The 13,927-nt window shown below is 45.9% G+C and overlaps 1 protein-coding gene across 1 annotated transcript in view; it reads right to left on the reverse strand.

Annotated features, from left to right (window-relative positions):
* The window catches only part of igf2bp2a (insulin-like growth factor 2 mRNA binding protein 2a), a 57,584-nt gene that overhangs the window by 19,855 nt on the left and 23,802 nt on the right, over positions 1-13,927 (reverse strand). The window contains exons 3-6 of the mRNA XM_076263446.1: positions 8,418-8,466; positions 6,136-6,187; positions 2,456-2,519; positions 1,884-2,186 (exon numbers count right to left, since the gene is read on the reverse strand). Coding sequence (XP_076119561.1) covers positions 1,884-2,186; positions 2,456-2,519; positions 6,136-6,187; positions 8,418-8,466 — 468 coding nt within the window. The remainder of the gene's footprint in view (positions 1-1,883; positions 2,187-2,455; positions 2,520-6,135; positions 6,188-8,417; positions 8,467-13,927) is intronic.

The raw sequence follows: 13,927 nt of genomic DNA on the forward strand, positions 1-13,927 counted from the left end.
AAGTTTCACTATAACCAGACTTTGTTGAAGTCGCTTGAAGGGCTTCAGAATCAAGATCGGTTAATGTGTTTGCGAAATGGTTAGATGTTCAAGTAAATGTATGTGATGATGAGTCTAATGCAGCCACTTACTGTATACACTCAAGGATCTCATAAAAATATCACAGATACTTTAATGACTACCATCAGGTGTCCATGTAACCCAATCCATTTGAGATCAGATGGAAGTCATCAGCCTTGTGTCTGAGTCATATTTGTCATAGCCGGCCATGCTGATATTTACTAACAAATCCACGTGTAACACCCACCAACATAATAACTTCCCACAACAAACCACAAGCGTAACAAACCACAAGCGTAATAAACAAAACTAAAAAGAGAGAAACAGAATGGGTTTCTCTGCTTGGGCCCCTGTAAAGGTGATGAATGAGGTGAACACAGAGGGGAATCTAAGGAAAGGTATTATGTGGTCATGAAATTTGTTTAGATGGAGACGATTTTTGACTAACATACAGATAGAATTTCACTAAATGAGTGATGTATTACATTTGTGGGAAGCTAATGTAATAACGTTTTTTAATCTTCCCACACATTTCCAGCAAATCAAATAATTATTATGTGTAGGCAACACTGATTACGTTTACGGAAAATTATTCCGTCTGTGGGATTACTACATATAAAAAGTGAAGATTTGTTATAATGTTTGTGGTTTACTGCGTTTCTGTGAAGTTATTATGCCACGTGAGTTACATAGATCAGTGTTTCCAGGGTAGGAATTTCACCTCGGTTGCCCCTAGCGTTGGCCGTGATGCCCACTTTGAAAATGAGAGGTTTACAGGCCACTGTGGCCTTGGTGCCCTCTTCTTTCAATATTCTGGTTTGCTTCCGACTAATAGCGTATTTTATTAGCCTATGGCCTGTCAAAATAATCTTAGCATTCACAGCGCAAATTAATTGAGTCTTTTACGCAGTGGAGAAAGTGACAGCGCACGGCAAGAAAGAAAGTGCGTCCAAATTCACCCATTCTTCTCCGCTGAACTACTCACGAAGTAGCCTACTCATCATACAGACATCACAAGTATCACATCACATGAAAGAGTTTTTTCTCAGCTTTTAAACGTAAGAAAAAAAGTGAAAGTAGCCTTAATGATCACAAAATGCTAAGCATGCATCTACTGTAGGCTTTTTGAGTTTCTTAAAGCTGAGCTGTGCTTAAATTGTTCAATACATGATTTCATAACAGGCCAAATATAAAATAAATGTTAAATATAGCCTAGATATCTGTAAATATTAGATGATCAGATGATTTACAGTTCTATGTAATATGTCTTGTTTCATGTTTTGTAATGTTTCAGTGATGCAGGTCTACTGCTAGGCTAAATACAATATTATAGCCTACTACTGTATAGTTAACTTTGGCTTTGGTGCCCTGACATGTGGCCTTTGTGCCCCCCACCAAATATGTCCAACTGAAGGCCAAGTGGCCTTGCCCCTAAAATGGTGAAATTCCAAACCTGAGTGTTTCTCAAACTTTTTCAGACCAAGGACCACTTAACCAATTAAACACAAACTCACGGACCACTTAGTTAAAAAGAAGAATAGGCCTACTGAACCACCTGCTTATTGCCTTTGCACCTTGCTTATTGTGTGGATTTTTTGTGAGGATTCATATGATTTAAACTGGCAAAGCTTACTTTAACTGTTTGGATTAACATACAAGTTGGTTCAATATTGCAAACAACTCATCTATATAATATTTTACCACGTCTGTGCGCGGACCACTTGGGATAGCTTGCGGACCACCAGTTATCCCCGGACCACACTTTGAGTAACACTGACATAGATGATGAGGAGACTGGACAACATGGGCAAACCCACACATACTTGGACTGTGTCTGTTTTGTGACATTCTTGATGGTGAGGCCCTCCTTGCCGATGATGGCGCCGACAAACTGCGTGGGCACGAGCAGGCGCAGGGGGAAGTCGTGTTGGGCCTTGTGGCGTTGTGAGGCCAGTCCGCCCGACGGACCGGGCTGCGAGGACGCGTCCTGCTCCCGTGACGAGCGTCCGCCCCGACGCAGGCGCGGAGACTGCTGCTGAGGTGGCGGAGCGGCGTCCGTGTCCATGATGTAGGACACGTGGAAGGAGTAGTCCTCGAACTGGTGTCCAGTCAGCTTCTCGATCGCTCTGGTGACAAACGGGAGATCGAAGGGTCGAGGATGAGATGAAGACAGAAGGGGGACTTCACCCCATGGAAAGTCCACATGATGACAGATGAATTAATCTGATCATTAAATACAAACAGCAATAGCAATAACAAAAATAAATAGTAGTGATTTTCTAAACCAAACAAAACTGGATTGCTCCAATTTGTTTATTTTTTGAATTAATGTGAAAGAAATGTGTGGAAAAGGAAAAGAGTCAGACTTCACACAGTCACTCCCATGTTGGCTTACACTTTCGCTTCTTCCTTTGTTGCGTATGTGACATTCACCACAGCTGTTTCTGTGTCAGTGTTGACTGCAGGTAGAGACGGAGAGAGAGAGGAGAGATATAAAGATATAAAGAAAGAGAGAAAGAGAGAGAGGGAGGAAGAGAGAGGAGAGAGAGTACATTTAAACATTGGCCTGTATGCATACACACATCTGTTCATGTGGCAAGTCCACAGCTTAACTGTCAGCCTCATACGGTGATGTGGAGGGCCACTTTGCCGTCCTCATCCATAATGGTCATTACTGAGGCAGGGCCCGCAGGCCCACCAGACAATGACCACACCATGAAAAAGAGAGCGCTCTCTGAGATCAAAGCCCATCTCTTTCCATCTCTCTCCCTCCATCTCTCTCCCTTTCTCCCTCTCTCTTTTCATTTCTCTCTCTCTGTCCATCTCTCCTCCTTTCTTCCTCTCTCTTTCCCTCTCTCCCTCTCTCTGTCCATCTCTTCTCATTTCTCCCTCTCTCTTTTACTCTTTCCTGCGTATGGGAGGCACTGGGCTAATGATTGAGCCTTAAGCACAGCGGCCAACATGGAGTCGCAGCATGGGCTAAAACTGGTAAGGGCCGAGCTACTCGCCCAGCTGCTACAAGTGCTTTGAGAAATTAACTTCGATTTATGAGTGACACACACGCACATGCAAACACAAACACACACACACGCTTAGGTATGTAAACACTCTAATACACATACACACACACAGGCACGTGCACACACACACACACACACACACACACAGAATTGTGGGCATGCACATATAAACAGATTTTCATCTGCAATTATCAGCGTGTGCACACATACAGATAATGACACACACACACACACACACTCACACATGTAGATGTTAGGAAAGAACCAGAGAAGCACACACACACACACACACACACACACACACACACACGCGCACACACGCGCACACACGCACGCACACACACACACACACACACACACGCACACACGCACGCACACACACACACACACACACACACAAGAGACAGGAGTTAATTATGCCAGGAGCAGCCAGCTGCTGGAGAGGGAGAGACAGAGGAGGTGGAGACTGGTTATGGCCTGTCTGTTTCACACTCTGCACAACAACAACAACAACAACAACAACAGATCAAACCTCTGAGTTTTGTCTGTTCTAAGAATTTTTTTGTTCAGTTTCTGGACAGTGAAAAAAGGGTTTAAGTAACTTTCAGCTTTTAAATCCGTCAATGGCTATTTTCCACAGAGCCTCTTGGAGAGAAACTGGATGAACGTCTAGAACAGCACGGCGATCAATCAGAGGTGACGCCTCAGATAGATCTCCTCACTCTCTCTCTCACACACACACACACACACGCACGCACACGCACACACACACGCACACACACACACACAGACACACACACACACACAGACACACACACACAAACACACACGCACACGCACACACCCACACACACACACACACACAGACACACAGACACACACACACACACACAGACACACACACACACACACAAACACACCCTGATACGGGGTTGACAGGGAGGTGCAGCAAATAATCTACTTAAAAAGAGTAGACGACAGGTACAATCTGGAGTTCTACAAAACCAAATGTAATTTTAGATGAAAGCAATGGAGGCACTGAAATGGACCAGTGGAACACCATCTGAATAGTGATCAAACGTAAAACTGAGAAATCAAACAAGAAGTTAAGTTCCTACAAAAAAAAAAAAAACATAGTAAACTGCCCATGATCCACACAAAAACAAAATCATTAAGCACAATACAGACCTTCAGATAAAGACATACTCAGATGAATGCGTTCACATCCAAATTAATCTATACAAAAGAACCGCAATTAAAGTGTGCAAAGGCTTGAACTGTCCACAGCACGTAATTAAGTACCAAAGATTATACATAGGCGGAGTAAGATACTTCGTCGTAGTTCATGTCTATGGACGCGAAATGGGGATCGATTCCTGTCTGCATAAAGAAGCGTGTCGTTGACGTATTGATGACGTTCCACCTGTCAGACACGTAGCAACCGGCCAACAGCAGCAGAATAAATAACAGGCACACGCCTGATATAAGGTCGAACGTGTTCACTGTGTGCTGAGTGTGTTTCACTATTTTCATGGATTGGGATAAATGCAGAGACCAAATTTCCCTCACGGGATTAAAAGAGTATATATACGTATACTAGAAGGGTTTGAGGATCATGAAACCGTGCCTAAAATTCACATTCCTAACTCTATAGAACAAGGATCTTAGCATATGTGGTGAAATTCTGAGCTATGGCCATAGACTTGAATGGAACAGTCGCTGCCTCTGGTCTGAGAGATATAAAGATATATCTCCCCCCCATTTGGTCCAAGTTTCCCCGGAAGTGGCTCCTGATGAAGTATCTTGCTCCGCCTACGTATACTCTTTGGTAAGTACCCAGTCATCCGACCCCAGCAGCGTCTTAACAGGCCTGGTGGCCATGTTTAATGGTTGGTTGTCAGCTGTCATGTATCACCTGTCACAGCCACAGAGGCAGCTAGCAGTATGCACTGAGCCAGAGTGCTGACCGCCACCGGACACTATGGGGTTGGAGTGGACCTGAATGTGAGAGAGAGGGCAATTCTGACAGAGCAGACAGACAAGGAGACAGACAGTGGTGGTAGGTAGGTAGAGAGAGAAAGTAGAAAAGATGGTCATGAGGAGGAAGAGAAGAGAGAGAGAAAGAGAGAGAGAGATGGTCAGACACAAGACACAAGAGAGAGAGAGGGATGGTGTTGGAAAGTGCTGTAGAAGGAGGCCGAGAAAGAGAGGACCAAGGAGGGAGTGTATGAGAGGGAGAGAGAGAGGGAGCAGGAGGAGAGAGAGAGAGAGAGAGAAGCAGAGAGACACACCGCAGGCGCCTACATCTCCCTCCCTGTTCCCTCCCTGCAAAACACACATACACACATTACCGCTGGCTGGCTGGCTGCCACTCTCCTTCTCCATCTCTCTCTCCCTTTTTCTCTCTCTCCCTCTCTCTCTCTCATTCCATCTCTCCGTCTCTCTCTCTCTCTCTCTCCCTCTCTCCCTCTCCACTTCAAGCCTGCCGGCCTCACTGGACGCCACCCGCACCGCCACACAGCGCTCATTATTGGGAGAGTGCATAGGGTTCATGCGCGCTCATGACCACGTGTAAAAACACACACACACACACACACACACACACACACACACACACACACACACACACACACACACACACACAAACATGTATGCACAGACACATATTCCCAAACACACCCAGGTATACGAGAGCACACACTGATGCATGCACACACATACACAAATATATGCATACAAACATTCACACTGTATAACATGCAAAAAGTACACACATTTTATGTCACAAAATAACTTTTACTCATTTAACTTTACGCATAGACACCAACGTCAGCAACATGATAGATTAACATCCCATAACCCAAATCACATTCCCTTATGATCTTGCATGAGATAAATGACTTCAGACATAGAGCTGTGGCTAAGAGCACATTTGGCCACATAATGACAGCTTATTTCAACATTGTGTGCGCATACTTCGCAGCCTAAGACAGCCTAGCATGAAAGACCCCATAGACAGGCACACACGCATGAAGCAGAAGAAGGAGGCTTTTACCTTGTTCCACGTTCTCGACTGTACCATACTGTGCTAAAAGGCTGTCCAAAACCTGGAGCAAAGAGAGACAGGAGAGAGAGAGAGAGAGAGAGGGAGAGAGATGTAGGGGTGAGATGTATGTTCTCCTGGATGCTGCTTTCCAAATTCCACTCCAGGCTTCACTTTGCTTCTCTGTCGGGACAAAGACATTGTCGTGCTTGACTAAAAACTGATTCAAGTTGTCTTGGCAACCGTCAGCATTCGTAGTCTCTTCCAGATATCTGTGTATGCAGGTAAGATAATGACTAATGTGAATGTGAGCGTAGGCCTACAAGTATATTTCCAAAGCAGCTTGCATATTTTGACTTGTTAAAGTTGTGAGGGGTTAGCCAATGGTTAAAGTGGGATTTGGCAGGTGGGGGAACCCTAAAATCCAGTGTTGGTGCAACAGGGAAAAATGACTCCCCGTTGGACAACATATTGATCGTGGTGAAGCAATAGTTTTTGGTCAAGAATTGCTAGCTTCTTGGTCACCTCTGTACACGTGAAAAATTAACTCACCATTTATTTTAACAATATTATCGCGTTATATCGTTGGTATGAAAGAATATATTTATTATTAATTTATCTGAGGTGGCGGCTGCGTTCCTCCCCCCCCCCCCCCCCCCCACACTTTAACCCCTGGGGTTAGCAATAGCAAAGATACATGGTAGTCATTTGGGAAATCCATACCCTACCAGTAACACTGGCTATGTACTATTACACTATATGTGTGTGTGTGTGTGTGTGTGTGTGTGTGTGTGTGTTTGAGCTGTAATCGGGCCTTAAAAGTCCCGAGAAGGCCCAAGCCCGACAGAAATCAGCCCGAGCTCAAGCTAGAGCCCGAGACTGACAGCTTTTTAAAAGCCCGAACCCGTTTACAGCCCGACATTATTCAAATGTCCGCACGCACGCAGCTCTTTTGCTTTTTGTCAAGAATGAGTCATTCATTTCTACATTTTTTAACATCATTTATTTATGACTAACGGAGGCTAGGTCACTTGGAAGTTGGAACAAAGAAATAAAATAGCCTAAGTCCTCTGCAACATCATAACATCTCAGCACTCTGAAGTTTGCAGGAACCCTCCCATATGCAGCCTCGACATTAATTAGTTCTTGCGCCAGCTCTTCAAACCCCTCGCCATTTACGATATTAAAAGGCCTAATGTCTTTACAGCGAAAGCTGACACACTTGTTCTCCGTAACCATTTGTAGGGTTGGGTTTTGTTGCTGTAACAAACGATGTGATTGTAGGTTGATCCTGGGCACTGGCAGGCGTGGACAAGCGTTGATCAACATGCCTTATCAGTGACGAATTCCCTGTCGTTCTGCAGAATGTTACATCCTTTGGATTTCACATAGGCTAACCCACTGGCTCATTATTCTCATTATGGACATGCCAAAACTTTTCGACACCTCAGACTTTGCTTTCTTTGCCGGGGCAACTAAAACGTAATCGCCAGAGGCCAGCCTCCGTTTCACCTCCTCAGCATCCATTTTTAAATCTTTCTCGCAGCTAATGGAAACGCATCAACTAACCGCTCATTTAGCCTACCACGAAAGCCTGAGCCTGGGCCGAGCCCGCGTGAAATGATAGAAATTAAGCCCGAACCCGTCCAAACCCGTCGGGTCCCGTCGAGTTCGGGCAAACATCTTCAGCTCTAGTGTGTGTGTGTGTGTCTGTGTGTGTGTGTCTGTGTGTGTGTGTGTGCTAAGCTCCCCAAAGCAACACTGCATATTGCATATTGGGGAGGAGAGTGACAGAAAGGTATGAGAAGGACAGCGGACAACGGAGCCAGCTATGGACATTACAAAGACCCAGATGGCAATACAAGAGGAGGTGCGATAGAGTTAGAGGAGAGAGACGGAGGGGTGATGACTTAGACATGCTCACACAGTACTGCCATGGCCTTGGAGCCAGGACCTTGCTGTGGGCAACAACAGCAGTCGCAACACAGTAGTTGTGGAGTTAAACAAGCCTCGCTCAGTAAAAAGCTAATGGAGTTGGAGCGTGGGGTGGGGTGGTTGTGTGTGTAAAGATGACAGCAGGTCATCTGGTCTGGATGGTCAGTGTGATGTCAGAAACACATGTCTGTCATTTACAGGGAGGTGACTGTCAGGGTTGGGATTCACAGACACCTATATATATGTGTGCATGCACACACACAGAACAACAGAAACGCAGGCAGGCACGCATTCACACACACACACACACACACACACACACACACACACCCCTCTGAGCAGAAAGCTGACATACTCACCTCCCACTGAAGATGAGGGGGGATGTTCCGGATCTGGATCTTCCGACTCCTGCAGAGCGAGAGAAACGGGGGAAGGAGGGAGAGAGAGAAGGAGAGGAGGATTAGAGAGGATGACAGTCATCCCTCTGTAGGCTGACATGCTGAGACTTCAGTTCATTCAGTTATCCATGTTAAAAAGGGAGACAATGCAATTTAACAGAACTCTCATTCTCACAAACTAGCAGAAACAACTATACTATAATGTATTAGTGACATAATTTGGCACAAATGTAAGTTTGCCATAAACTATTTCCTGCTCTTAGCACTTCTCTTATCTTAGCAGTGAAATGTTTTGCCGTCATGTGAAGGCACGGAAACATAAAAAACAGAAATATCTCTGTCATATAATGATGCTCTAAAAAGACACTCAATAAATACTGTAGAGCCTATCACCATCCTCTGTGAGTGCATGAACCGGAGCAGCTGTGCAATAGCTAGTATCTGATAAGAAAAGGTGCAGGCACGTGCACACATAAGGTGCATTCAGACACAACAGTTCTAGGAACACAGTTCTACGAACTAAGTGAAGAGGCTACACTAGAACTACAGTTCCTGGGGATTTTTTCTGTTTGCATTTGCACACATTAGGAACTCTGAGATGAATTCACACATTAGTAGCCCAATGATTACATTAAGTAACATTACATTAAGCCATTAAGTAATGAAACGGACAGTATTGCTATTTATTCACTAGCTACTGAAGTTTACTGACAAACTAGAAGCTCATGGTATCAAAAAGCCTTTAAAAAAGAATCAGCATTGCCAATAATCTCATCTGTCAAGAAGACATTTGTTGTATCTCAGTAAGCAGTCTGCAGCCTTCCCATGCAGGTTTTATGTTTTGCAAATTTAAACAGAAGCTGAATTATTTTATCATATTATTTTTAAAGGTGAGTGAGAGAACGAGAGAAAGGGAGAGAGAGAGACAAAGAGAGCAAACAAGAAAATATTATGTAAAAAATAAAAAAATATTATGTGCCAAGCTTTCGGCTAGACCAATCAGATATAGTTTTTTGTCTTTCATCCAGCACTAACCCGAGAGCTCCTCTCACTCCTCACGGCGCGAGCGCAGCACTCCCTGACCAGAAGCCAGACTAACCGCCCGACCACAAGTTGTTAACAACTGCATTAACATGAGGGAGCCTACTCGACCAGGAGAGAGATTTAAAGAGCATCGAGACGAGCAGGGGAAAGGGACTAGAAGAGATGCTAGACAGGGGGTGAGAGAGAGGGAAGGAACATGAGTATTATTAAGATAGTGAATTAGTGAGGAGACAAAGAGAGGGAAAGTAAAAAAGAGAAGGAGAAAGAGAGGGAGAGAGATAGAGATAGGGGAAGAACTATTATTTACAAGGATAGAGTGAGTAAGTGAGGATACAAGAAGAATGATAGAAAAAGATAGAGGGAGAGAGAGAGAGGGGATAAGAACATAAGTCTTATTAAGAGGGATATAGTGTTAGTGAGGAGACAAGGAGAGGAAACGTAAAAGAGAGGGGGAAAGAGAGACAGACAGAGAAGGTGAGAGAGAGCACTAGAGAGGAGAGAACATGATGAAATGTATGAGCGGGAGAGTAAGGTAGCGAGAATAGTGAGAAAAATGAAAAAGAAGAGAAGATGAGAGAGAGAGGATGAGAGAAAGAAGAGGTAGAGAGGGCGAGAGAGATAGGGAGAATGAGAGAGAGAAGAGAGGTAGAGAGGATGAGAGAGAGAATAAGAGAGAAACGAGAGGGTGAGAGAGAGAATAAGAGAGAAAAGAGAGGTAGAGAGTGTAAGAGAAAGAACAGGTAGAGGGGGAGAAAGAGAATAGGAGAGAGAAGAGAGGTAGAGAGGGTGAGAGAAAGAAGAGGGGGTTGATTCAGGCTATATCCATTCCTTGTGCGTTTGAATGCGAAACTCTTTGGTTGGCAGAGAGAGCAGAGGGGAGTCTCTGGTCCCTGCGTGGCTGTGCTCTGGGAGGACCTAAGCAGAGCCGTGTGCAGGGGAGCTGACAGTAGCACGCTGAGGGTTGATTAAGAGAGATTACATCTGGGCTAAGGTGCAGTGCCGCTGTGCAGACCTGCACCTTTCTCCTCTCTCCTACTACACCCCCAGGGAAGCAGCAGCAGCATTCGAAACCGGAGCCGACAAAAACTCCATCACTGTGACAACACACTCAAAGACTACGGAGCAAAAACGTCCTGGACTTCTGTCGTTTGCGATATTTATATCCTGCTGTAAATGTGTTGGCATCAGTCCTTCATGCTGCTCTGTGCTGGTATTGAGCTAATCCACACAAAGCTAGTTCTGGACGTGTGTGTGTGTGTGTGTGTGTGTGTGTGTGTGTGTGTGTGTGTGTGTGTGTGTGTGTGTGTGTGTGTGTGTGTGTGTGTGTGTGTGTGTGTGTGTGTGTGTGTGTGTGTGTGTGTGTGCAGAGTAGTACATCCCTCACTGAGACGCCCAGCAGCCCCTAGAAGCCTCCAGTATCACACTTCCAGAACACTGTAGTTAGCGTTTAGTTTACATACAGGTTACGCATTTGGTTAAAAAATTAACCCTTCTCAAACTGTGTGGTTGTTCTCCTCTCCACTCATTACATTTTCATTTCTGTCTGGGGTGCCCTCAAGAGCACGCTAAACTACGCTGGCAGCCTAGTGTAAGTGTGTAAAAGTGTGTGAGTGTGTAAGAGAGGAAGTCAAAGCTTCCTGTCCCTGAGGTTGGAGGGCTATGCTTACTGACTGACGACTGTGCTGGAAGACAGAGGAATACACCAAGGAGAGGAGAGGCACAGTGGAACTCAGATCTGGGAAAGCCCAATTCCCAATTACACACACACACACACACACACACACACACACACACACACTATTCTCACTATTCTCTATGCACTTTTACAAAGCCCAATTCCCTCACTTATTATCCTCCACACACACGCACACCCACACACACACACACGCACACACATTATTCTTTTGGAGCTTTTACACAGCCTGATCAAGGCGGGGATATTGTGCCGTTATTACATTGATCCACACCATCCACCGAAAATGTAGTATGAGTTGGAGCTCCAAGTGGCTTGGTCTTAAGTGGTCTTAAACACATTACAGGTCACACTAAACTCCTGGGGCAGCATTAAGTATAAGTATATATACTCTTTTGATCCCATGAGGGAAATTTGGTCTCTGCATTTATCCCAATCCGTGAATTAGTGAAACACACTCAGCACACAGTGAACAAGCACACACTAATACCGGCGCAGTGAGCTGCCTGCAACAACAGCGGCACTCGGGGAGCTGTGAGGGGTTAGGTGCCTTGCTCAAGGGCACTTCAGCCGTGCCTACTGGTCGGGGTTCGAACCGGCAACCCTCCGGTTACAAGTCCGAAGCGCTAACCAGTAGGCCACGGCTGCCCCATTGTGCTGCCTTTTGTTTCTGCCTCAGCGTAAACAAGCAAAGTCAGCATAATGAGGGGTCTTCTTGACGGAAATAGCTGGATCTCTTTTTCTTCACTCCTGTTTCCTCCTCCTACTCTTTCAATCTGATACTGCATCTGAATCTGAGAAATCACTACCTCGCTGTTGAGACAAGTCCGGCTGGAGAAGAAAATATGCCAGATGCATCGCAAAAAAACGATTCCGGACTCCGCATCATTTCAAAATCAAGCATAGACACAGCTACCAATGAGGTCCTGACAGTGACGGAAGCCTTGCCAAACAGACACCCACATGACAACAATGACAGCAGGGGAGCTGCTTGCTGTTATCGCATTGCTACCATTCCACAGAACTAATATGCTCCCACTCCGAGCGCTGCTGTTTGCTTCAGTCATGCAGTACTTTTTCATTACTGGGGAGGAATCAATTCGGAGAGATGCAGACTGATAGTTGCTTTGGTCATTCAGTCACTTAATAGCCTACCTCGACTATGGTGACGATGACTGGACCGCTAAGCGATTACCATTATCTATGCAACTACAAATATGATGCTGAATACTTTGACTGTCGTGTGCAAATAAACACATACACAAACCAGGAAAGAAATGCTAGAAATCCAGCTGAGGTGCACTAGGTTTAGGAGACCTAACCTCTAAACAAAGAATAACTTTCCAGAATTATTAATTAATTAGAACATGAGAAGATTGGGCGTCCTGTAGCTTCCGTGGCTTAAACTGGAGAGTGTAAGTTATTGTAGTGGACCAGGTAGATGGGATGGGAGAGGAGAGGGGGGATTGAGGGGGAGAGAGGAGAGGAGAAGAGAGGAGAGGAGAGGAGAGGGGAAGAATGGAGAGGAGAATTGTAAAAGCCACACTAGAGACTCTCCTCGCAGTCATACAACACAGTCGTAGATTCCAGAGACACTGTACCACAGGGGGCAAAATACAAATGCACACACACGTGCACTCATATGGCGCACAGGCAACCCGTCCTACCCACCGATGTACATTCAAGCTCTCGGATGCGTACAGCCACACAGACAAACCATAGTGACAGTCCTGCAGCTGGAAGGCAGACATACAGACAGCCACGCACAGCATGAGTGTGCGACACAAGACACACACATACACAGACACACACACATGCACACACACACACAGACACACACACACACAGAGACACAGAGAGAGACACGTGGTGTCTGCCATCACGCCGCGGTTGGCGGCTCCTCGTGGAAAGGGTCTGGTCCACAGAAATAGTGGCAGCACCTCCCCACAGCTCTCAGGGAGACCCCTAATTTCCAGCGTGCCTGTGGCCGTGCTGCACCCACCCCTCTGCACGGGAGGAGCTGAGTGGGGCGCACGCCCCAGACCAGACCACACCCCACCCCCTTCAGCCCAGTCAAGACCAGCCCTCTCTCTCCACACCCAACCCCATCTCCACCCCCTCCAGCCCAGTCAAGACCAGGCCTCTCTTTCCACACCCAACCCCATCTCCACCCCCTTCAGCCCAGTCAAGACCAGCCCTCTCTCTCCACACCCAACCCCATCTCCACCCCCTTCAGCCCAGTCAAGACCAGCCCTCTCTCTCCACACCCAACCCCATCTCCACCCCCTTCAGCCCAGTCAAGACCAGCCCTCTCTCTCCACACCCAACCCCATCTTCACTCAGTCCTGCTCTCTCTCTTTATCTTCACACATCAGAAACAGAGAGAGGAGAGAGGTGAGAGAGAGAAGGAGACAGATAGTGAAAGGGAATGAGTGAGAGAAAAAGAGAGAAAAATAGTGTGTGAGAGACAGAGAGGGAGAGAGAGAGCTGTGTACATGGTGGAAGGACGAGCCCAACTCAACTCAGCTATTGACTGTTGATCTTTTGCAGTCTGACATCCTTATGCATTTGCAAGTTAGCATGGCCGACATGATGAGTGTAGCCATCTGTAATCAGAGTGATTTATGACACTGAGCTACTTCTAAAAAATACAGGCAGATACCACAATGAGTATCTAACATAAATCAGGGTGTGTGTGTGTGTGTGTGTGTGTGTGTGTGTGTGTGTGTGTGTG

Source organism: Alosa pseudoharengus, unplaced genomic scaffold (assembly GCF_046254945.1).
Source record: "Alosa pseudoharengus isolate Yale_2024_CS ecotype anadromous, Long Island Sound unplaced genomic scaffold, YU_APseudo_1.1 YU_APseudo_1.1_scf_3, whole genome shotgun sequence".
NCBI lineage: Eukaryota > Metazoa > Chordata > Actinopteri > Clupeiformes > Clupeidae > Alosa > Alosa pseudoharengus.